This window comes from Pezoporus occidentalis, unplaced genomic scaffold, assembly GCF_034315485.1.
Source record: "Pezoporus occidentalis ecotype Australia unplaced genomic scaffold, CSIRO_AGI_Poc_V1 ctg117, whole genome shotgun sequence".
In the NCBI taxonomy this organism is placed as follows: domain Eukaryota; kingdom Metazoa; phylum Chordata; class Aves; order Psittaciformes; family Psittacidae; genus Pezoporus; species Pezoporus occidentalis.
The window spans coordinates 6,867,584-6,894,404 of NW_026912961.1; the positions used below are offsets into that span (position 1 = coordinate 6,867,584).

The 26,821-nt window shown below is 37.8% G+C and overlaps 1 protein-coding gene across 5 annotated transcripts in view; it reads right to left on the bottom strand.

The window, feature by feature from the left end:
* Positions 1-1,714: 1,714 nt before the first annotated feature.
* Positions 1,715-26,821, bottom strand: part of TRPM6 (transient receptor potential cation channel subfamily M member 6) — a 57,407-nt gene continuing 32,300 nt past the window's right edge. For 3 of the 5 annotated variants that reach the window (XM_062641642.1, XM_062641635.1, XM_062641626.1), the window contains 13 exons: positions 26,057-26,169; positions 24,999-25,125; positions 23,983-24,080; positions 21,619-21,677; positions 20,032-20,057; positions 17,949-17,999; positions 15,645-15,710; positions 13,075-13,361; positions 12,730-12,812; positions 11,283-11,488; positions 9,441-9,492; positions 3,979-4,085; positions 1,715-2,832 (listed from right to left, as the gene is read on the bottom strand). In XM_062641642.1, coding sequence (XP_062497626.1) covers positions 2,714-2,832; positions 3,979-4,085; positions 9,441-9,492; positions 11,283-11,488; positions 12,730-12,812; positions 13,075-13,361; positions 15,645-15,710; positions 17,949-17,999; positions 20,032-20,057; positions 21,619-21,677; positions 23,983-24,080; positions 24,999-25,125; positions 26,057-26,169 — 1,394 coding nt within the window. In that variant the 3' untranslated portion in view covers positions 1,715-2,713. The other 2 variants (XR_009969044.1, XR_009969043.1) reach the window with 2 other exon arrangements.

Below are 26,821 nucleotides of genomic sequence, written 5' to 3' on the forward strand. Positions count from 1 at the left end.
ACCAGAAGTATAAAATAAAATCCTATATGTGCTTTTAAGCAAAAACAAACTTTGAAATTAATAATCAGAAAATCCTGCAGTTTGACATACATATTTCCTCTTCCACACTAGCTGTCAAACAGCTAGAGAAAGAACCCTGTCCCGCACATCCTTCATTCCATATGCACCATAATTTTAGTGTGGGGCTTGTCTCTTAAAGGCTGATGGGATTTTTTCCTGTTTTCAGTGGCATGGGCTTCATTCAATCTGAGGCCAGTATGTAGGCATCAAAAGACAATCTAACGAATGCACAGAATTTGTAGTATGGAATACATCAAGGACTCAAAAGAAATAAAAACAACTTTACAAATTATTTTAATTATAACTTATTACTGAACTGTGACAAAGCTGGGAGGGGGTCTTTAACCAAATATTCAAATCTACAGTTTAGTGCAATTGGAATTATACCTCCCCAGTAAAATGCAAAAAAGAAAGGTGAGGCAAAATTAATCACCCGCAGGATCACTGGAATTTTTCAGCTTAGTGTCTCCATGAATGGGAAACTTAGTGCTAGCATACCAGTATATAATGGAACAATTCCAAATGCCTCCTTTTCTTGTTTCATCACATTAATATTTCATACTGAGTGAAATAAAGTATCAAACAAGTTTCTATCAACTATATTTTAACACAGATTAGTGTCTTGCAAGGATGCCCAATTCAAGGCAAATTGTAGGTAGTAGGTAACTTCATGGGAATTAACATGATTGAAGAAGATGAATCTACACTGAGCTATATACCGTAAGAATTCTTACAAGTATCGCTATTAACACAGAATCCACTCACTCCTGAAGGCAACAAGGAGGGTTGTCAAGAAAAGATCACCAGAAGTATGACTTGTGTATATCTTCAAAACTTTAAAAGAAACAAAAGGTGCTCAGCCCCAGCCTTCTGTGGAGTTTATTTTTAGTGTTATATATATGTGTTCAGAATTTATGGAAATGATTGAGGAAAACAACACTATCAGGACAGAGCTTAAATTGTCCTTGGCTTTAAAGATATATTTATGTGTCATTTAACTTCACTGAATTTGAAGTCATACTAACAGTTAGAGATCCTGTAGCGAAAATTCTGCCTTTAAAGTATATAAGTATGCATGTAAGTCCATATCTCCATAAAGCCAAATTTTAAGATGATAATCACTGCAAGCAGAACTACTACCTTACCAGCAAAGGGATCAAAATCCACCATCATTCTGTAGAGATACAGTTAAACAATCTATTTCACAGCCAACCTAAACATTCAGATACATTGAATTACTTCCAAAAAAGCCAAAAAGAAGTACATTTTTTGCAAAACAAACAGTATATTCTAACAGGGTTTTCTGTTAAAATATGTGTTTCTTTTAAACTATTTTTAAAAAGATAAAAAATAAGAAAATCTTTCCAGGATGCTCACGGGAACTAGCATCTCAGCTGAACATAGTGTGAGTGATTATTTCTATGCCATCTTCAATACCATAATCAATATGAAAACTGGGAACATATAACTTTCAATACCTATGTATACATAGACATTTTCTAACTATAAAAAATGAATGACAGATCATAACAAATAGCTCCCTTAGGCATTAAAATTTACTATAGCTGTAGTGGAAATATGATTTTGTTTCTTATTCAAGTATAAAGTTTTCTGTTGACTTACATTTCAACATTAGGTACTTCTACTCAATACGAAAGTGCAAAGTTGCTTTAATGATAGATGTTAACTGTAATACAACAGTGGTTGTATTAGAGATATTTCTCCTGAGCACTTCATTTCAATCTTTAAAAAATCATATTCCACAGTTGATTTTTGTGTTTTGTGAACTTCTACTGAAATCAGATAATATCAACAGAAACAGATGCAGATGCTGCAAAAGCACAGATATAACTGCACCACTGTTAAATGAAGGTCCTACATACAGCCAGACACTGACAACAAGAAGTTACATACCAAACAGAATATATTATTCTTTGTGACTTCTAAAATCTTTGTTGCCAATTACAACTTCAAAACATGCTGAAGCTAAAATATTATAAAGAAAGGCTGATCCTGGTTAAAAGTTGAATCACATTCAAGGTTATTTTTCATGTTTGTGTTAAAGAGCATAGATTTATTAATTTCGTGAACTCAAAATGAGGAAGGTCAATTATGCTTGTGGGTCTAATTACCTAATCCTTTATTGTTCAACTTGTTCTTGTTATGTGAAAAGAATTCAAACTGAAGCTCCCACAAAACTTTTCAGTCTACTTGCTATATCAATGACTACTGTTTAAAACACTAATCCATTACTCATATATTCTTGGTTTGTCTCTGCATCAAAATCAACAATATAGAGCAGGTATTCTGCAATTTCCTGAAGAGCCTCCTATGCCCAAGAAAAGTGAACATGGGGCGGAGTGGGGTCTGCCTCTGAAAAGTAATGATTTGTACATGTGTATACATTCAGTTATTTACTAAAGAGGAGACAGAGAAACATAAAGTCACTCCTCCTTGGAAATATGCTTGTCACAGTCATTTTCCTAAGAAAGCACCACTTGGAACCCTAATTCACACTTAAAAATCCACAAACAAACAAGAAAACACTGACAGATGCTGCACTCAGACACCTGCATTCTGTTCTTCTGGACTGACCCATGGCAGTGATAAGCAGGAACATGGAAGCACACGGGCTCTGCTCACAACCACTGCTTCACAGCCGTGTATCATACTCCAAAGGCTCATCTGCATCATCAGCTTCTCTGGTGCTTGTCTCCATTTCTGTTTCCAAGGCTGGACTGACCCTTTCCAGTGTGCAGTCACTTCTCAAATCTATGGCAAGAAAATAAATAAAATGATGCAGCAAAATAAATGTTTGAAAAGCATGTAGAACCCAGGCAGCGTCCAACCTGATAACAACGGTAGTCTGCTAGCTGTTTCTAGAAGAAAGAAAATCTGCAGCACTGCAAATCAGAGACAGGGGAATAAGACCCCTGGGGGACCCAAAAATGGTGTGAGCTGATACGAAAGAACCTGCTCTGACTGTATTAATTCAGCTGATCTTTCCGCCTATTACCTCTAGCTGCCACAGACACAAATAATAAAAACCAGTAACACTACAGTTTCTGTTTCAGAATAAAACAGCAATTACTCCTCCATGTAGGTACTAAAGAGAAATCACTTGCCCCTAGGAAAAAAGAGGTGGACACAAGAGGCTCCACTTAAACTTGAGAAGAAACTTCTTCTCAGTGAGGGTGACGGAACACTGGAACAGGCTGCCCAGGGAGGTTGTGGAGTCTCCTTCCCTGGAGACATTCAAAACCCGCCTGGACACATTCCTGTGTAACATTATCTAGGTGTTCCTGCTCCGGCAGGGCGATTGGACTAGATGATCTTTTGAGGTCCCTTCCAATCTCTAGCATACTGTGAGGTGGGTGGAAATTCATCCAGCATGGCAATCTGTTTTGGTTTTGTGTCTTTTAAAATCTGCCCTATATCAAAAATAAGCATATTCTACCAAATCTAACACAAATAGGCAACACAATTCTCCAACTAAGCAGAAGGAAAGGCTGCATTGTATAGGATCCTACCCTATGGCCAGGAAACCTTCAGTGAGTTTTCCCTCACCTAATCCATTGCCAATTTTCAGATTGTTACTCTTTCTGATTCTAAAATTATTGCTGATGTTACCTGTAGTGATGACTGAAAAAATGAGCTACCGTTTTGCAAAGCAAAGGAAACAATTCAGTGGGAAGTTTTCAGGCTGAATGCTAACATCAGATTGATCAGCTCCGACCCTTATACAGCTGCTGGGCAGAAGAGCAATATGCTCATATCCACCATTGCAAACAGATAGTGTGCCTGCTATAATCTTTCAGCTCAATAGAATTTTGGTCCTTGTGCTTATAGCATGCTTAGGCCTTTACTTCCTTGCACTTAAAAAGCTATAGATAGATTCAAAATCTTTACTTTGCATACCAGGAAGTTTCAGCCTCCTGCAGCAAGAGTTACAACGGTGCTTTGTGATGAAGTTTCTTATTGCACCTTCTCCTAGGTTTGCTGGTCCAAATACCATCTTTCCAGATCTAAAAGAAAAATTATTAAATAATCAATGAACTCAAAATAAAGCAACTATAGGGGAGAGAGATAATAATGTTTTCTATTTTGTAAATCAGAGATACATTAGCTCTTTGCGTATAGACAATCAAAGCTTAGTACATGCACATCACAAGTTTCTTAGTTCCAGGACAAGAAAACTGCCAGTTCTGGTAAGGTATTAGCCTACATATACCCCAAACCACTTTTTCCTCCTGCTGCATCTGAGATAGGCTCTAAAGGGAGACAGAACAGACTGAGCAATTCCTACAAAAATGCTCAAAGAAAATTTGGGCACAGAGACATTTAGACAACATATGCTAGAATCTGACTGTTGCAGAGTCTCATCAAGCAAATGGTTTGGTCCCAGTTTTGAGGGTCAGCAACTGGGAACAAACCAGAGCTTGCAGTGACTTACTAGTACCTTATTTAAGAACAGAAAGCCAAAAGCAAGCAGAGCCCTAGTCACATTAATATGCACTACAGAAAAAAACACAGTATGTTGCTGACAAGCAAAGCTTTAAAATTTATTGGCTTCTTCCTATACTCATTTCCATGTGTCTGCACTCTGGCCAATTCAGCAACATTACTAGAAGATCCATTTGTGGAAGTATACTGCATATTCTGAATGCAGATGCCACAATCACAAACAGAAGCAAGCTATGCACACACATGTATTAGAAGTACCACATAATTATAACAGATTCTTGTTGTAACAGATTCTTGAAAGATCAGTGTTCATTAATTTTAATACTGCTCAACCATTATTCTCAAGAATTTAATTGACATTCTAGACATCACAGAACACAGCACACAAGAAACATTTCCAAAGAAACTTTATGAATGCTAGTATTTTATTTTAATGATATACAGAGTGTAAACAACACATTTTAAATGTGAAATCAATTACAGCTCTGAAAAGCTACAGAAAAAGATTTTAACTCTTGCAAATCTATCTAATCCACACTAACAAAATATATTCTCTCTAAATAAAGCCGTTTTGAAATATAACACCATCCACTTTCACACAGGAAAAAAGCGATGATTAGCCAAAACTACTATAGAAAGCTTAGTCTCTAAGTTCTGGTAGATGCTAAAGACTGTCTCCTGGATCATCTGAAGGTCCAATCCACCTTTACTGCAAATTAGTACATCAAATGAAGCAAGAAGTGAAATATTATTTAAGTGCCATATATATACGTTAAATGACATGATGCTACATAGTCATTTCTATCCCTTGGTATAATCTGGTAAAATGCCAAAAAGAATAGAACATAATTATTTGCTTGGGCAGGCATAGGAAATTGAGAGGACTTCACTAACTCCAAGGCTACAAAACCACTCTGATACTTCGTCCGATCTTTTATTCCATGCAAAGTGCAGAAAATAGCACAAGACAGACTGATAATTTTCTCATGCTTTTGTGAGGTGAACAGGAATACTGTCTGCAACATATATGAAGCAATCTTCCCTCTCTGTCTAGCACTGGCAATGTTTCAAGAACAATACTGCATTTAAATTTGGAAAATTATTTCAAGAAATATGAGGGTAAATTGGTAAAAATAACAAGAATGAGCAGCAGTCTAGAAATCATGGCACACATGAAAAGATTAGGGAGTAGCCTAAAACGGAAAACAAAATACAAAAAAAAAAGAAAACAAACAAAAAAGAAACAAACAAGCAAACAAAAAACCCCAACAACAACAAAAAATACAATAAAAACAAAACAAAAAAAAAAAAAAAAACAAACAAAAATACATTGAGGAAGAAGATAGTGACTAACTGAGCTTTCTGTAATATTTTTTTTTACCTGTTGACAGTAAACAGGACCAGAAAGAAATATTTCAAGATGGAAATCAAGAAAAATCTTTCAGACAGTAATGATAGGTCTGTGAAGTTTTTAAGGTCATCCTTGGAAAACTTGAAGATTTGTCTGTACAAGACCTATAAAGCCAGGAATGACCCAATGCAGAAGAACCAGCTGAACATTTCAGGTCCCTTCTAATCCTACAAATATGTTACAAACAAGGTCACTCCCCTGGTTATTCAAGTTCTGATTTTATCTCCAAGGAGAGAAAAATACTGAGCCCAGCTTTCCTGTTTCCCAAGCAGTTGCATTAATGTGAGCTAATGGGCTTAAAAAAACAAAACATGCTCCTCCTTTCGTACAGAACCTTACTTACTAGTTATGCTCCATTAATGCATGTCAGATTGCACCAGGTTGGTGCTGGCCGGCAGGCAGGTTAACATAGGCAGTGCTAAAGCAGAGTGCTTCTTATAGTCTAGAGCTGCAAATACTCAAAGCAGACGATAAGATATTTAACAGGGCTTACTGATGGAAGGTAAAGGACTGTGGGGGGCTTCATGGCAAGTAGCATCTCCCCAGGGAGGTGCCCAAATCATTTATTCAGTATGTTTTTGTAGAGGTAGCTTCCAGCCCACCTGTTTCAGTTGTGCACATTTCTACAGCAGAGGTTCAGTTCATGCAGATGTTTTGTCTACTGGCAGCAATTCAACCATAAATTGTTTGGCTGGAAGCACACAGCTTGCTAAAATTCAATAGATTTGTTCATCAAAACAAATGCTAATAAGTAGCTTCAGCGAACATGGTCTCTGCTCATTACTAAAACCTGCAGCCCATCACTATCTGCTTGAGTGCTTTCAAAAGGGAGAGTAAGAGACCTAGCACCTCTGACTCCTTTTCACATATTTGTAATGAGATTTTTGACTACCAGCATCCCTGTTCTCACCCCTCTCAGCAGGCTTAATGCATTAGTTCTATCCAATTTAAACTCAGCCCACTGTTTTTCTCATCTCCAAAGCTGCTCTACAATCTGCAAAGTATCCATGAAAGCTTTACCAACATGGACTTTGTTGTGGATTTGGCGAGTAGTACACACTAAAAAAGGCATCCAGAATACTGCTTATGAGGCAATTCTTCCCAACAGCCAGGCAGTACAGGAGTTTGCAGGGACTGCACTGTCATAACCTTGCTGCTGTGCCTCTATTACTTCTGGTTTTTAAGGAAATCCTTTTGTTAACATTACACCTGCCTTGTTTGATCACACATACATTTTATGAAGTGCACATGGCCAGATCTTCAACCAATGTTAAATATCCATGAATTTACACCAATTTACATCAGCTCGGGATCTGTTGAGACATCACAGTATCTGACATACTTTCCAAAGAAATCTGTTATTTTTGTCTTGGTGCTATATATAAAACCAAGCCAGAATGCACTACCACAGAATTAGAGTTCATCATTTGCCATTACAAAGTCCAATTCCAGGCATGCAGTATGTATGAAAGAAAGGACTCATTACAAGGTAAATACATGAGCCCCTAAATCAATGGAATTACAGAAGCAAAACTTAAATAATTTAAACATAAGTAGTGCTAAAGTTTGAATCACTCCCATCAGACAGATACCATCTATTTTCTCTCAGGCTTCTAAGACAGCGTGAGCTCAAAGCAACTTTTGAGGCAGCATGCATGATTTGATTATCTTACCTACAAATGAAAACTTCAAACAGATCTTGGTACTGCCAGAAATATTTATCTTGTGAGCAAAGGAAGGTCAGAGCAAAGACAGTGCTTTTACATTGTTATTGTTATGACTATTTTAGAAAGTGTTTCTTAGAGCTGGGTATCTGCTCACTGCTTACAGAAACCATCCATCATTTCACTGTCTTACTCCTTTAGATCACTGTATCAAAACAATATAGTTTCACAACTTGCTGTTCTGAAGATTTCCCCGAACTTACATCAAAACTGGTCTTGATTAATTAATCAACACTTCTCTTGAACTAGGACTTACCTGTTTTGAAGATGGTAAAAACAAAGCAATAAAAAGTTCTGAAAATAAGATCTGTGCGATCAAATTTTAGTAAGCATGACAAAATTATTTAATAACAAAAATAATCCAGAACACTAATAAACATGCACTTCAAGAGCATATAGATAAATATCATTTCTATTTTAAAGAGAATAAGCTGAGTTGCCAGGTGAGTGGCCACAGTCTTCAGTAACAGCTATTACAGTTTATCCTACCACTGATATTAAAAAAATCCACTTGAATGGTAGCAAACCAGATTTCCATACATCTGTAGCAATACTTTAAAATGTTTGCTGAAAATTGATGAACAGCTGCATGACCAACCTCTCTGCCTCTCTATCCTAAGCTATGCTTCTGTCCTATGACCCACTTAGGGCAAAAACTTAGTCATTGTGAGGTGTTCGGCGTATTTTTGATGTTGCTTCCAAAATAAATATTACTTGGCTGATACACCTATATTTATAATTTAAAAATCATAAAACATTAATACAGTCATTTATTACTAATCTTATTAATTAAATATTAATAATGGTCTCAGAATTAAGAGCCTGCTTTCAAAATTAACTTGCTATGAGTTCTAGGCAAGTCATCTGATATTTCTATAGTTAATTGAGCTTTGTATTAAATCAGACTATTCATACTTAAATCTTCCTTCCAAACGTTAGAAACCTCTTCAGCCAGATGACATGAACTGACCAAGAGGGAGCCAAGCTGAACACAAGACAGTGGAGGAGCAGAAGTGCCAAGGCACAGGCTGGAGATATGTATGGGTTTAGGGAGAATTTCCATAAAAAAGGACCCTGCAGGACAGCAACTATCAACACTACTGCTTCTCCTTTCACTACAGCAAATACTAGTTAGGAGCAAGGTTACAGGATGGGAGAATGACCATGGTTCTGATTCTGAAATTTGATGCATGAAGGCAGACTGCTATTTCTGTAGTCTCTCCAGGTTTTGTTAAGTTTTCACACATGATTTATCATCTGCATATCATGGCTTTGAGATTGTTAATGTGTAGCAAGCTTAAATGTACCACTAGAACCTATCAAAAAGATAAGAGATCCAGAAGCCCTTTCCTCATCCTCTAAAACCACTGTGGCCCCATATAGTCCATGGAACAGTGGCCAGGGGAAACCAGTTGGGTTTAACATTTAAGTTACTGATGACCACCTTCAGTACAAATTTGTGAAGGGACTTACAGGGTCTTCTGTCTCTTGTTCCTGCTCTCCCTTCACAGCTCTTGAAAACTCCTGTGCCCTTAGCACAGCAACACAGGCTCTTCCCACCTTTCATACACCACTCACCACACATTGGGAGCTGGAACACCTGCAGTCCTTCTAAGCACAGCAGAGTATGGTTTCTCTCCACTGTCATCAATACCTTCATTTAACTCAAACACAGTGTGAAAAATAACTATGTCTCTCACAAATCATAAAAAAACACCCTAACTACAGACTGTTAGCAGAACGTGCGAAGCAAATGATAATTTCATCAGAAATAAACCTACTTTTTGTCTTCAGGTTTAATTACAGATGGATCCGTAAGGTTTTCCCCAACACCTATAATAAAATCAACACCTGTGTGTTACAAAGGAAGGTAATCACAATTTCATAATCTGGCACTTCCAAAAATGTAAATATCCGTGTTCATACTGTCTCATAATTAAAGTGATCATGAGTTAAAAAGAAAATGCAATGAGTATAAAAATCTGTTAGGTAGTGGCAAACATAGAGTTCTTATTACAGTCCTGACTTCAGTTGCTTTGAGGTTTATTTATATGTAGATGGCAGGCTTATGCAAATGCACTAAATATTATGCTGAAACTCAACTAAGCAAAATGTGAACAACTCTAAGACTGCTACTTAAATTGGAGTAAAGGTATTAATCAGATGTGGATCTTATGGATATGAAAATATCTACTCTCGGATACATGTTCTTTTCAAGGTAACAAACATAAGCCACAACTCTGTTATTTGCAGATGCTTGGATCTGTTATCTCTTTTTTTCTTCTGGGTGGCCACGGAGGCTTATTAAATAAATTATTTCATTATGATACCTGAATGCTAATATCTATGTTACATTTTTCCCCAAATTGATGACATACTACCATTTTACCAAAAAGCTCTTTTCTTGAATCCAAGTAAATTATTTTGCTGTGACTGAAATATCCCCAGATTGCAACACTTTTCAATGAAGGTCATTTCAGTTGATGTAAATTAGACAAAATGTGGTGTGTATGTATGTGGAGATGGCCCAGGCAATATATAGTAAATCGTGATATAGACTAATCCTATCAGAACTCCAACAGGAGCAGCCCTTGCATTTTTCCTAAACTCCAGATTGGGGAACTACAAGATAAACACAAGGCAAAAACTAGAGCAGATTTCAGTTTGTTTGAGATGGGAATTGAAGCTCCAGTCTTGATGAGATTTACATAGATGTTTAAATTCTCCATGTCTGAGCCAACACAGTTGGTCTGGAACTGTCAAGAGTTGTATAATAAACTTAAGCAAACTTCAGACAAATTCTAGTATGCTATGGTGAAGGCACAATCTTCCTGTATTTTTTTTTCATATGCAGATAAAACCAAATGAAGGCAAGGATGGAATTATAAATTTATTTTGCATAATAAGCATGTCTTTCTTGTAATTCACAACATATTTACATTTTTTGGTATCCAGAAGCTAAGTCGTTGTCTATCCATACACATTTTTCTTGACAGAAATGACAAACAATAGTGTTTGTACTGTTTGATGGGTGATGTTCATCTTCTGAACATTGTCAACTGTTTTATCTCTTTAAAATATGCCATGTTCCCACTTACACATGTACAGTAAAGTGATCACATGCTCTTTGAAGGAGTCGCAAGACTTTGTGAATAGAACTCAGGTTTGTAGCTTATGCAAACTGCTTACAGATTTATTAATATGAACAGTAAAATATACAGATAGCACTTCACACTTCTGACAGATATACACATATCATGTGCATAAACGTGGGTACGCTTGAATCTCTGGATTATTTATATATGTTAATAAAAATATCTTAACTGTGGAGTGAGGTTTTTTTCTGCTGGCTGAAATGTTCCTTCACACTTTATCTACTTGCTCTTTTGCCCATTGAACCTAGATGTATTTGAAGTCAAATTATTTTCCCTTTACATCTACATTAATCTAGAGTGTCTGTGGATACACGTTTACCAGTGCCACACAACAGATACCCAGGGGGTTCTTGAGCTTTGCCAGTATGTCAATAAGAACAGAATTTGGACCATTCCACAGTATTACATTGTTTCTTAAGGTAATTGCTTTACATTGGGTGTCAAATAGTGATCTCTGCTACAAGTCACCTTGCAAATCCAGGACAAGGAGCTCCCCACGGGTGTACACGTAGGTCCAGTGAGAGAAAGCCAGCATCAGCTCTTCCAGCAAGCTGCTGGGGGTAATCTCATCCCCATTATTGTTGTTGTACTTCCGAAACTCGCCAGTCATGTACTTCTCAATGGTCAGCCACTGGTTCGCTGAACGGCAGTAGATGAGGAAAACTTCCAGGAACCTGTAGATACAAATGCTGTCTATCAGGGCCTGGCAGGATAATGAATACTCTCACAGTCATCACACGGCATGATGCAAAGCAAATATACCATAAAGAAGGACACATCTCCCCTAATTGGAGCATTTGAACAACAGAAGATAACAAATGGTGGGCAGCACAAAGGCTTTCTCAGTTTGGTAACCCTCAAAACAAAGTACTTTTATCAGAAAATATAGTTCATGCACAAACAACAAAACCTGGTTTACTCTATCCTACCATATCATAGAATCATAGAATAGTTAGGGTTGGAAAGGACCTTAAGATTATCTAGTTCCAACCCCTCTGCCGTGGGCAGGGACACCTCACACTAAACCATCTCACCCAAGGCTTCGTCCAACCTGGCTTTGAACACCGCCAGGGATGGAGCATTCACAACCTCCCTGGGCAACCAATTCCAGTGCCTCACCACCCTCATAGTAAAGGCCTTCTTCCTTATATCCAGTCTAAACTTCCCATTTGAGTTTTAACTCATTACCCATTGTCCTATCACTACAGTCCCTAATGAAGAGTCCCTCCCCAGCATCCTTATAGCCCCCCTTCAGATACTGGAAGGCTGCTATGAGGTCTCCACGCAGCCTTCTCTTCTCCAGGCTGAACAGTCCCAACTTTTTCAGCCTGTCTTCATACGGGAGGTGCTCCAGTCCTCTGATCATTCTCGTGGCCCTCCTCTGGACTTGTTCCAACAGTTCCATGTATTTTTATGTTGAGCACACCAGAACTGCACACAATACTGCAAGTGAGGTCTCACAAGAGCAGAGTAGAGGGGCAGGATCACCTCCTTCCACCTGCTGGTCACACTCCTTTTGATGCAGCCCAGGATACAGTTGGCTTTCTGGGCTGCAAGCGCACACTGAAGCCAGCCCATGTTCATTTTCTCATCAACCAACACCCCCGAGTCCTTCATTGCAGGGCTGCTCTGAAACTCTTCTCTGCCCAACATGTAGCTGTGCCTGGGATTGCTCCAACCCAGGTGTAGGACCTTGTAAATGAACTATACCAAACTGTTTATGTTTATTGTATAAAAGATACTTCTTACTTAAATCTAAGTAACAGCATGAAGAAGCTTGTTTTGCCATCACATGTAGCTATAAAGACAAAGTTCAAAGCTGCCTATCTTTCTTCTTATATTTCAACTCACTGGAAAAGAAGGCTACACTAGACCAGGACCTTTGACACCTAATACTTAAAGACAGTGACTTTACCTTGGAGTATAAGGAATAGTATGAGGCTTCACTTGATTGAAGGTATAGATTAACTTCTGGGCAGCCCTTTGCTGTTGGATCTCCTGGAGAAAATAATGTTGTAAACATAATTTTCATTTTCATAGAGAAAGATGACATGAATTTGTCAAAACACACATAAGCACACACATGGACACAATTGTATACAGTTTACAAATGGGAGATATATCTTCCTCAAAAGCTTTTTCCTTTCCAAAAGATAATATCAAACCACGTCAACCATGCTGAAGACATTCTCATGCAAGAGTATAGTATTTAAGGCACATCAGGCTACACCAGTCAGTGTGCCTTTAGGTCTGAACTCACCCTGAGGCAGAGATGCAACACTGTGCCATCATGAAAGATCTTTTGCCAAGTCTGAACCACCTCTGGCAGAAAAGACTTCACAATAAATACTTGTCCCAGCTTTAATACGTCATTTTCAGACCAAGTACAGATGACCTTCATGGCCCTCCGCAGACCCCCATCCATTTCCTCCCTTGACAAGACTTGGATCATTGCAGCCACACCATGCTGGGACCAGGAAGACATGCTTTTATCAAGGCTCATAGGTGAACTTTCTTCTAGCCGATAGACAGTCACTTCCTCTCCATCTTAAATAAATGGAAGTTTTGTTAGCAGCCCCAGGAGAGAAATACATTTTGATTTGTTGTCTTAAAATAACATGACCACTTTACACACCTTTGTAAACCACACTATAAAAGAGCTTTTTTATCATTACTGTTCATCTGTGTGAAAACTTACACTACTTACTACACACATTCTGCTGAAGATCTATTGTGATTGCATAAGTGGTCCAAAGAGTTTGTACTAAATCTCTAAAAAGAGATGAATTTAAGACTTCCTGGACACATCCGCACAAACAGAACTCATAGATTTATATAGATAAGAATATCAATTTCATCTGCCACGCTTTTTTGAGTACTCAAGAGAGGTTGAGCTTTGAAAGTACCTACTTTTAAAGGGTTACCATTTTATCTTCAGTGTATGAATCTTAAATATCCTGAGTGTGGCTCCCTCTGTTTATGCAGTGGAACAGGCTGTTTATCAAGATACATGCAACACTCACAGTATTTTCCTCATAACTGTGCTCAGCCAATTTAAAAAAAAAAAAAAAACACAAAAAAAAAAAACACAAAAAACCAAAACAAGTCAAAAAACACAAACTGCTTCTAACAGTTACTGATTACAAAAATAAAGGGCTGGAGAATGCCACCTTTCAACACAAACGGACAGCTGAGTTGTTTCAAAAACGGTGACTTGGCCACAATGAGCCAAGGAAATTACACTGAAAAGAACATGACTTTCCTTGGAGCAAGGAATCCTAGGAGAACAAGCTAAAGCAAACTGATTGGACATTTACAGTTCTGGTGTTTTAAACTAAGATTTCTTTTTTTCCTATAAATTCCAATGTTATTTATACTGTGCAAAATTTCAGATGATCTGCCCCTGCTGATAACATCTTTCTGAAAGCAGAATAAACCTGGTGAGCTTTAACTCAGTCACACTGTTTCCCTATGCTACTTGTAGTAGCATTGTTCTCTTGCAGCATAAGTGAGACACCTTTCTGTTGCCATCATTTGTAAACTATATAGAAAAGTTAACCGACTTTTTAAACTTGGATTTCCTTCTTGCAACTCACACTATTTTCAATGCTAATTTGTAAGAAAGGCTTTCACCAGCAAGAGTGATGTAACTACATCCACAGAATGGCAAAGAATGGTATATGGAAGGACAAACAGGGTTGAGACAAGTAGATTTCCTCCCTGCTCCCAAGCCTGCCTTCACTAGTTAGCACAAGTGTCAACGCTGTCAAACACCACTGTTTGTACATGTTTTAATTTAAAATAGAGCAACAGAGAGCCGGTGTCTTATATAAAAGACAGATGCTTGAATAAAGATACTATAACTAGACACCCTTTTTAATCTTACATTTATTCTCCGTTTTATTACCGTTTGACAATTTTATACCTAGAAAGGTGCTTCCTGAGAGCTTCAAAGTTTAAAATGTTCACTGTGCTCATAGCTATATTATTATCTGCAGCAATCTAGTCCCAGGAAATCCTATGAGCAATTAGTTGCTGTGAGACAAAATATTCTACCCATTGAAAAGAAGGCACCTAGCTCTCAAGTATCTAGAGGCAGAGTTTCTCCTGCTGTAAGCTAGTACTGCACACTAATTTCAGAACTCTTCCAAACAATTCATATAGTATTCTCTACCACTCTTCAGTTACAGCACAGTTCTTTTTTCCTTGGTATACTATAAGTCGTCCATACCAGATAGAGGAGTAGTGCCCTCTGAACCACCACCTTCTTTATGGGATAGTCTATACCTATAGCTACATGAGAGAGAGTATGACTGTGAGAGAGAGGGGGGTAGAGAGAGACGGAGCAGGTATTAAGGTTAAAGGGAATCTTTTTGCTGTCTTCAGCTATCCTAATGATAGCTATAGAGAAGATGGAGTTAGATTCACCTCTGAAGTTGACAGCAGTCACATGAATGCCAACAGGTAACAAGCTACAACAAGGGAAACACCAACAAATACTGAGAAAAGTACTAGGTTCACACTGAAGTCAGTCAAACACTGGAAAAGGTTGCTCAGAGAAGCTAAGGAATCACCATTTAAAGAAATTTTCAAAATGGAAATGGACAGGACCTCAGCAGCCTGATCTCAACTGGCGACAAAGGGAGTCGGACCAGATGACTTCCAAAAGTCTCTAAACTATTACATGACTACAATTCTATCTTGGTTCACCTGTTTTAGAAAAAAGAATTGCTGAAATTAATCCAAGGAAATTACTCAACATATTTAAAAGATAATGCACTAACTATTTATAACATTTATAAATAACATAACCAGGAAGTTGGTACTCACCAAAGAGCTGAACTGGTGTAAATGGTATCGTCTGAGCAAGTCTCATTAAGTTGTTCCTTTCAACAGCTGCAAAAAACCATTGATTTCACTACTATATGAATAAACAACAAGCTGGCTGAGTTTCAGAAGCATCTGGTGGCACTTTAGTGCAGAAAGCCTAAGAGGGTACAGTGTGATCCTATGTCAGATCTGATCACCATTCTACCCAGACAGCAAATTCCTTTTGCATACTCATGGTATGTCACACGCACTAGCTGCCACTCTTTCCCCCATTCATTGATTCCCTTCTTCCAAGGAAACAGGCTTTCCAGGACAAGCCCCCTACACACTGGCTGGAAGAACTGCTTCGGCTAATTCTCCATCCTCCTCCTTTCACCAAGGGCTGTCACCACTTCCTCCTCCTGTCAGCTCCAGTGCAGCAACATTCACACTGCCAATAAGATGCACTGGCCCCAGATGCCCTCACTGCCTGTCTCATCAAGCTCAAAACTACCTGGGGATTTAACAAGGCATCAAAGGAAAATCCAAGCTTCCCTTGAAAAGAGCACTGTCTCTTCATCTGGGCTCCTCACCAAACATCCCTAACGTTATGTCTCCCTAACTGGCAGCCTATTTCTCAGGCAAACACCTCCAAAACTTCATACAGCTATCTAAATATTTATGGATTTGTCCTAATCATAGCTTCAGTTATCAGGAAGGGGAAGAAAGCTGTGAAGTAAGCCATAAAGAGGGTAAGACCAGAATAAGAAGGCAACTCAGATGCTACAGTGCTGACTGCTTCATTTCCCTATTTGATGGCTGAAGACAAAACTAGCATCCAAAGCAGACAGTCAACCACAACAAACCTGTGTTTCCCTGCAGAACAACCAAAAAGCCTTGATGGGAGACTCTTCCAGAGCCTAGACATCATCTGTCCTTCTTAAGATTAACTCTCTGAGCAGAAATTAATTGGAGATTATTTAGCCCAGAAGAGAAAGCAAAGGAAACCCACACTATGACAACCCATGAATTAAGGTCCTCATTTGAGAAGATCTGCAGACTCCACTTCAAGGCTTGTTTACATATGTCAAATGTGACAGGCATTGGTTAACATGCCTGAGTAGTTCTGGAGCATGGTCCTCCTTTGATGCCTCACTAGGAACAAGCTCTAGTCACAAAATTAGTGCATAGCATGAACAAGGATGTGAAAAGGGGAAATGACAGACCTGTGCTGTCTGTCAGACCCTGCTAGCACTCATTCTAGAGGCCTTAGAAACAATGTGACATGGACATGCACCTGATGCTGAACTTGGGTCAAAACTCAAGTTTTTTGGGGTGTGCAGAGAGGCAGAACTGTACTTGCCTGCACATGACAGCAAAAATAATGCATAAACAGTATATGGTGCCGGATTTCAGTATCAAGCTTTTACTCTTAGTTGGCTAAATTCTACCACAATCTTCCTGAAGAAAGAAAACCTTCACTGGAAACCTCTCAAGTCATTTGTCAACTCATAATGGTAACCACTCTCTGTGCTAAAAAGTCCTACCTAATCTCAAATAGCATGCCTGGCGTGAGCCAAAATAATCACTGCAACAATGCCATGATGTCAGAGAAATTACTCCTGTACACTGATTACGAACCAGGAGGTGTTATTCCCAGTGAAAATCGCGGGTTTTTGAACTTTAGGAGGTTGATAATGCTTCTGGATTATTCCAAGCTTCCGTTTAAAGGCGGCCAACTCCTGTGGGCAATAGAGACATCTACTGGCAAGCTCTGCTGAGCTCTCCTCCGGGAAAAACAAATCCAAACCTTGTGGGAAAATCTGTGCACACTCAGCTCAGGAAAAGACAGGACTGCAGGCAATTAGCATTCAAATGATTTATTCCCTGCCAAATTTGCTGGACTTCATAGGTATATAAACACAGATTAAGTAGTACAGGACCAATTAACTGAAGAAACCAATTCCAGAAAGTACAAAGGAGGATGTGGGAGGTGTCAGGGTGACAGCTATAAACAAATGAGTGGCTCTTCTGCCCTCCCAGGAATCGGAGCATTATTCATTGTTTCTACTGGTAGTTTGAATGAGATTATCTACATTCTCCTCAGGATTTACCAGAAATGATGGAATTGAGCAATTAGCAGCAAGAAAATAATTCATAATTTCCTCACTGGGGTGTTAGGCATGAATTAATAAAGAACCTTCTTAGCAGTGGGCAATTGTGCAACTCTTCAAAATGAAAACCATGGAAGATGACAAGGGAAGAACTAATGTTCTTTTTAATTTCTCAAATTACTTAGCTATCATTCTGGTGTCTCCTGCTTACCTGAGTAGTGATGATGCAGATCTTGAGATGTTTTCAAGCAGGCAAACATATCTGAAATAATGTTTAAAGGATCATTACATTAATTATTACAGCAGATATAAATGCATGATTTTTAATTTCCTTCCATCCCAGAGTTTGTCATGAAACAGATGAACCAGAATTACTGTTTCAACATTCTAAAGAGAAGAATTACTAATAGGCTTTAACTATGTTATAATGTACAGTATATTGGCAGATTTCAGTCATCAGTGTAATACAGCCAGATGACTTATTTATGCAGGGAAATGGTGGGAAACTTGTGCAATTAACCTCAAGGACAAGTAGCTTCTCTAAGACAATTACACCTCTGGGATATTTAAAGCTCTTTGCTGTCTATCATGCTTCACAGCCTTCCAAAGGCATGATTTTTCCAACTTCATCCTCAGATATTAAATGTTCCATTAACTATACTAACACACCAAAGTTATACTAATACTATCCCATTAACCCATAGCATTAAAAATTCACTTAAATAGACAAACAATTTCTGTGGTTACATATTTAACAGGCACAGACAGATCAAACTTGGCCCAAAAATCTTGGTTTCATAAAGTCTTTTTAATAAAACCAAGATTCATGAGCATGTTTCAATCAATTAGACAAAATCACTACGTTCTATTGGAAAACAGTCCTTCAAAATGCCAGATTTCAGAAAATATGTATACCGTACTACTTGCAATTCTGAAAAAGGAGATAATCAAAACTGAATCTGCATTAAAATATTTGAATATTACACTGTTTTTCTTGGTGTATTTTATTTGTTTATATTCCATTTTCTAGCAAAAGAAATCTTAAATTAAAAAAACATAAACGGATTTTGTGGAAAGAGCCAGCATTTCCACTAAGCATCCTTGGTGATTCAAGGTCCCTTTTGCTCTCTTTCTTGCTGGATCCAACTAGTTTTATTGCAGTTCGTATGTTGTAAAACAAAAAAACACGAAGCAGGGAACTGGCATTAAGCCATTCCTTTTGAGGATGGCAAAACTGGATTTTAATCAAAGTAATGGTGCACTCTAGAGACTAGCCCCACAACTCAATAGGCCTGCAGCAGTGTGCTTCTGTACAGCAGCGTTTCGTGCACAGCCGGACCCAGACAGAGCAGTACTTGAAGGAGAGATAGTCTAAGAGCGACTCATTTCTGCACCACAGCTAGCCTCAAAAAGAGGTTGATGCCCAGCTGCTCAGCCTCGTACAGCTAAGTGGCATTTCAGGAAAACTGGAAGATAGACTAAAAGGCAACAAATAGAAGTAAAGTTAACTAACACTCTACTGTTGCAGAACAAAGTTATTTTTCACTATAACCTTGAATTTCTTTATTGGCCACTTCATAACAAATTCAGTCCTTCACTGATTGCATGATTTCAGGGAAAACACACAAACAGAGGAATTACAGCAAACTTCAACTTCAAAAATCATGCATATATTTAAAATTTTATATCTCAATCTATCTTCAGGTATACCGCCTGCTTTAACCTAGGAGGTCTCTTAGACTGCCAGGGATGAATGCAACACCATCATTTTAAACAGTTTCTTCCTGCTGAAAAGGACAACATTACTGGGCAGACTAGAGTAAAAAATAGATATTTTTTTTTAAGATTTTGCAGTTACCATAAGGAAAACATACACTCATAAAACATCTTTCATTTTAAAACACAAATTAGTAACTAACATATATCCTATATCTGATAAGAAAAAGGGTAATGGCTTCAAACTTAAACAGGGGAAGTTCAGGCTGGATTTAAGGAAGAAGTTCTTCACTGTGAGGCACTGGAATGTATTGTCCAAAGTAGTGAACGCTCCACCCCTGGAAATGGCAAGGTTGGACAGAGCCTTGGGTGACACGGCAAGGGGGCTGGAACTGGATGATTTTAAGGTCCTTTCCATCCCTAACCATCCTATGATACTATGAGATAATAGTTGAACATTTTCCTATAACCCTCCAACTATATTAAATTGACTCTTATTTGGACTTTTTACTTCAGAATTGACAGAGTGAGATTTGCAGAGAAAAATTAAAATGAATGACAAGCAACCAAAAACTTACTGTCAGCTTCCTCTGAAGTTCTCAACCTGTTTTAAAACAAACATTTGCTATTTTACTCCAAAATTCTATCATTAAGCTAACACTTATAAAAAGATTTAACCTATGTGAAAGCAAAACTCACAAAGGTTTTACCAGCAAACATAAAACAAAATAACAGCGGAACTTTGTTCATTGCACCAATCAGCAATCTTACTGAACAACAGATACATTTTACAGCATGCTTCTTTTTCTGCTTCATATTGAGCTGCTTTTACAATCCTGCACCACTGTTCATATCATTTACACTGCAATAAGAGTTTCAAAGACCACTTCAATCACGTACACAATTGTTCATTTTTCAATCAATGCTGGGATGTATTCAGAGCTACATATGCTATTACCATTGCTTGCACAAAAACAGACTTTTTAAACTGATGGTCCTTTGGATTAGCAAGGCTGCAGAAAGATGAGAGCATCAGTATTAACATTAAAGCAGTCTTTGTTACAGAAGACAGCAGATATGATTCACCTCACAGGCCAGAGAGATCCCACTGAAGACAATGGGCTAAGTGACAGAATCAGGCCACTCAACAGCCTGTATGTCCTGCTAGTAAGCATGAGGTTTTCCTACTGCCTATAAACAACTGGGTAAAACAAACAGACAAAATAGCCACCACCAAAACACCACCACCACCACCACCAACCAAACCACAAAAAAAAAAAAAAAACACAACACAACAAAACAACAAAAAAACAACAAAACAAAACAAAAAACCCCACAAACTCAACCCAAAAACCAAAACCCACAGTATGGTTAAAAAACCAAAGTATCTTTTTCTCCTCTTTCCACAGTGATATCACATGGGATATGGCAGCTTCCTAGTGTTTTTCATTTATTACATCCATAGTGTTACTAAGTAAGAGAAACATAAAGGAAATCTATGAAAGTAAGAAAGAAAAGGAAAAGGAACATAGACAGCACTGCATGTGAAAAAATACCTCCAATGCTAAAATAATGATTGATCAACCTGGGGAAAAAAATCCAAAACCCCACAGTAAGATTGAAACCACTTTTGAAATCAGTACACTTTCACTAAATATAATCAAAGCTTAATAACTATTGAAAACCCATTAAGAAATCCAAGCTAAATATTTTGTATATGTGCAGACTCAGTACAAAAGAGATTAATCAAAGAATGAGAGACACTTCCAGTAGCTAGCTGCTAGCATTTTAATTATTAAAAAAGGAAACATGCAATTTGCACAGCAAAAGCAAATATAACTTTTCATGCTCACTAGATTGGAATAATGGCTAGTTAAAGATGCTAAGGTGATCCTACTGATTGAATGAGAAGATTAGAATATTTTTACAATAAAAAGGAGTCTGCATTCCACCCAGAATTATATACTTTGTTTATACGGATCTCCCTTGTCTCCATTAATTAGGCTTCATTTAAAGAAACTTAGGTTGAATTGCCGTAACTCTTAATTTTACATAAATTTCTCATCTGAAGTATACTGCAGAACTGAACTGGTAACTTGCAGAAAGTACAGAAGTCTCTTTCTAAAAGCATGTAATGAGCATCTTAATATACTAATAATACATACGATGAGCTCCTGTTCTGATTACTTTTCTTGGTGGTTCCAAATATGCTATTACCCAAATCCTGTAATGAAGAGAGACACTTTTACTGGTAAAATCTGCACATGATTGTCATATACACACTGCACAACTCACAAAGGTACAATCCTTAAAACACTTATTGATATACTTACTGTTTGCATGAATAATGACAGTGCAGGCAGGTGAATCACAATATTGCTATACCTAAACTAAAATGGAACTGATTTGCTCACATTACAGTTTTCCATGATATCTTCATACATTTGAATTAAATAGTCAGATACCCATCTGTATCTCAAAACATGCCCAAAAGCATGTTAAAGGTTGTCTAATATGGACAGTATTAGAGAACTCTCTTTATATTAGAAAATTCCAATTTAGGGATAGGCTTTACAGTTGTTGAAAATAAAATGCACCTAAATCTCAGAAGAAGGTAACACATTGAGCATCTTTCCAGTGATATTTAGATCATATATTTTCCAGGTTTTATAGTTAAAAAAAAGTACTCAAATAGTCTTTTATTTTGCTTCCAGATGTATCAGGGAAAATTGGGCCAGCCAGGTCCTCCTAATATACTAGTCAGAAATGGTATTATTCTTCTGACTAGTACTAGTAGATTTCAATCCTCAGAAAAAGAGCTCCCTAAAAATATTTGAAAACATCAAAGGTTAAAGATAAATTAACTAAAATTCAGCTTTAAATATTATCTGAAACGTAACTCACTATTTTTTAATTTCACTCATATTTTTACCTTGTTGCTTGCTTTGCAGACGAAGAAAAAAAAAGATCTTTAACAAAGCCCAAACCTTCCTACATACACCCTTGCTTTGCTCCCTCCTACACATTAGGAGGGATCTCTGAACCACTGGTATTTAATCGGTAAATCTGAAAAGCACCTCTTTAGGAAATACATATTCTTTAACCTATATCAGACTCCAAATGGAACAGCAACAATTTACATCTCAGTGATACATTTAAACTCTCATAACCCTTTATGACTTAAGTAGAGGCACAGCAACTCGGTGGGTATTGGAAGCTGTATCTTGAAAGAAGAAATAATTTGAAGCTGGTGTTCTAGAATTAACTAGTTCCAGACTAACCCCAATTCTGCTTTAATCACTGAAATTTTTCTGAGGACTTTAAAAATCCGGCCCTTGATTTTTATGCAAGATACCTTAATATGAGTTTTGAAGAACCAAATTACTTGGTCCTTTCACACAGTGCTCCTGGCTGTACCTTTATTTTGCTTGTCTGACCCTGGTTTTCACATTTCAAAGATTTATTGATTCAGATTCCAAGCTCAGTTTTACAGAATACAAAATCAGTACATCTATTTCTCTTTCCCTCTCCCCACTCTTTCATTCAAAACCCTGCCATTTTAAAAATTTAGATTCAAGTTCTCTTCCCTGGTATTTGGGATTCAAATTCTACAGCACTTAGAACAGCAGATCTGAAACAATCTAACTTATTTTTATTCCCTAGAAAAGAAAAAAGGCAATTCATAGAATTTACAATGAAAAATAAGCCAGACTTATAAAGATCGCCATTTAATAACCAAGAGTGCTGTAAGTAAAAAAGGGAAGGAAGGGTGCTGTTGCAAAGAGGAAAGGATTATTTCACAGTTACTTTTCTTAATTTATTCTTTGTTAATTTTCTTTCATACTTCTGGTGAAAGATACATTTTCTTCCATTAGCTACACCATTTTAAAACAGAAATTTCTATAATCCTGATTCCTACCCCCAGTCTTCAGGAAATATAAATTGGTCTAGCTCCATCAAAGTCAATGAACCCATGTTGATTTACATAGGCAAAGAGCCTTTGCATTATGGAGCTGCAAATTAATTCTGATAAATTATAAGATATGTTGGTTTTAAGACAGTGGTTAAGAAATCTAAATTTTGCAATTATCAATATTTAACTCCCACTTTGCAAGAAATAACATCTCTATGGGACAGATTAAGAGCTATGTAGCTAACTTTCCAAAATTTACTTCACTTTGCTCATCATTTCTACCCACTGGTTCAAACCCAACCTGTGTTCTTGCTCATTACTTAATGAAACATCAACCCTTGTGTCATTTCTGACCCACTTCTTCAGACTCATAAATCAAATCTGTGATTTAATAATTTAATATCCCATTTAAATAATCTTAATAGAGTGTTAACAGCCATTAAATTACTCATTTACTTGCACATATGCACTGTGCTTTCAGACAACAGAGTTTCCCATCTCTATAGAGGTATTTCATGACAAACAACCTACAGTGGAAGTCCAGGGACTCAACAGAGCTACCCAGACCTCATCCCAGCTGAAACTATGGACTAGGATGTGCAATCCTGGGTCTTACCTCTTGAGAATGCCTCAGGTAATCACAGAATGGTATGGTATGCCTAACAATGTCTTGATTTTTCATTTTCTGGTGCACACAACTGAGACGTTCCAAACCTACCCAAAAAAGTAGGTGTCAGCTATTTCCAGAGTGCAAATGAACATCTTTACTGCTACAAACTAAACATCTATGTAGTATTATAAAATAAACACCTATATACAATATTCCTCCAGGAAATGTGTATGGGCTATAAAAGCAACAACAGAATTGCATAGTGTTAAAACGGACTGTTTCCATTTTGTCAGCAGATTTCAGAGCGCAGTCCTTCTCAGACCATGTTGTGCTGAGTCACAGCATTCCCTCGTGCTTCTCCCAGCAGCTCGCAGGATACAACCAGTAAGCCATGTAACAGCAAAGCTGAAAGATAATATGAACTATGGAAAGGATTTCTGAGAATGAAAGAGCTGAAGAATTACTAAAAGAAGAGTAAGAATGCCATTCCCTTTTCATTCCAACAGAGATACTACAGAATTCATTTCTTCACTTTGGAGGATGTGTTTCAGAGCAGTGAGTAATGAATAATGCATGCAGAGGGTCTGCCAGCAGATACAGTATTGCAGCACTGCCTGTGAGTGTAAATTCATCAAAAATGAGTGAAACTTACAAGAGTTTATCTTTTCCAATTAGGAAGGATGCCACTTTAGAAAACATAAGACACTTCAGGAGAGGAGGCAAGGATACCATCCTCTTTGCTTCCCACTTATTCCTGAGGATAGTACTCTAGTATCTTCCATACCAGACAGGCAGCACTCCCAGAAAGATTTAACTGACCTTCCATCCAACCTACGTCCCTTTTGCTTCTGCAATGATGCAGTAAATAACCAAGTCACATGTGCCTGCAACCTAAGCCTCATTCTGTAAAAAATATACCATGAGGTGGAAGTAGTGGATGAGACTTTGAATTTGTGGATTTTTATTTATTGTTGCTTTTTAAAAGCTGTTCTGGATTTCATCATCTCCAAAATATCACATACTTAGCTGACTGAAATTAGACACGGTGAGCCAGTTCTTGCTGTGTTTCTCTTGCTCATCCCAGACATTGATCTCTGCAGGCTCTGAGCTCACTTGGGTGTTCTGGGGACAACCATCCACTCTAATCACCTGGCAAGACACAAACAAGGTGACACTTGATTTACAGGATGACTAGCACCTCTACAGTTCCTCTGACAGCTTATGACATGGCCTTTCAGAGCACCACTGAAATGCCAATGTCTGAAATCACTCCCAGATGAGAAAAAAAATTTCCTATTTTTGTTGTTACAAGTTGCAGAAGACAAATTGCTTTTGTCTAGCAAACACTACTGATGAATGATGTAGCACTTTAGCTTTTGAAAACAAAGTTTGAAGTCTCCCTGAATACCTTCAGAGGTATTAACTAGGTCTCAATGTTCAAGTCTAAGATCTGTTGTTGTTGACCTCAGCATCTTATGTAAATATATCAGTCTTCAGCTTCTATCTTATTAAACGGAGATAAATCTTTCCAGCTGACAAACATTTTAGGAATCCCTTTATAACTTTATAAATAGATTTATATGTATATGCACACATATACAGTTATAAAAGTTGCCCCATACGTATGACATAATCAATATGCTGTCTGCAATGTGCTAAATGTTTGATGGATTCAGAGAAAAGACTGTGGGACTCTTGTAGGCAGCAGACAACATTACAAGGCCTGGCTTGCTTGTTTATTGTTGCACACCACATGGATATCTCTAACCACTATTTTAGTCTATCCTAGAGCATACGAAGCCTTCCCAAGTCCTCTTGCCAGCTAAAGTGCAAGGACTGACTCCTTTCCATGTAAAATCAGTAACACCTCTGGTATACTATCTAACAAAGTCCATAGACTTCAACACATTCCAAAACGAAATCCTACACATTCAAACAAACAGGAAATTAAACCAAAGCCTGACAAAAAGATGCCCCAGTTTGTGTGCAGCATTTTAAATGTATACATTTCAAGTAAACTAATCTTAGTGAATGAAAAAGAGAGCTACTGGGTATGTGATTCTCCTGCATCTGCGCATACCGGCACCTGAAGAGTTTTTTGGTTCTTCTTTTCTCTCCCAGACTTTCTGTCTCTGTTTTGTTGTTGTGCTTTTGTTGCCTCACTGTGGTGTAGCTCACTGGATTGTAAAGACTCTGTGGGAAAGTCAGAAAACACCATTATGCTACCATGCTTTTATTTACTAAGAGAAGATCTGATAAGACTGACAGTTGGCACTTCTTCAAAGCAAGCTGAGAAAGACTTCCGACACCCAAAGCTAATAGTCATGCATTTCAGTGCAAAGATATGCACCATCACAAGATATAAAACAACAAATGTTACCCATCATCTCATACTATTCATACTTAGAACTGGATTCTGCTATATTTTAGCTGTTGGTAAGCAAACTTGGTGGTTGACAGGGAGGGTTTTAAACTGGCTATAAAAACGTATACTGCTTCATTCTCCATGCACACATCTGACTTATGATCTGCTAATATACCTCTTAGGGATTGTGTAATTTTAGTTCCTGCAATTCATGCATTGAACCCCCAGGGCAGGAGACTCTCTCAGAGCAAGCACAGTACCTCTTTCACACTGGCTGTGTAGCCACAGCCACAGGGATCCATGGGGAGAATAAGCATGGTGCTGCTTGGATAGCAGGCACACTCAGCAATTCCCCACAGCAGTCAGACCCAGCACAAAGAAAATCCAGACTCTGCTACTACCCTCAACTGCAACTAATACCTAGATGCAATGGAAACATTTTTATCATGTCTTGGGGTCTCCAGTAAAAGACACTCTATA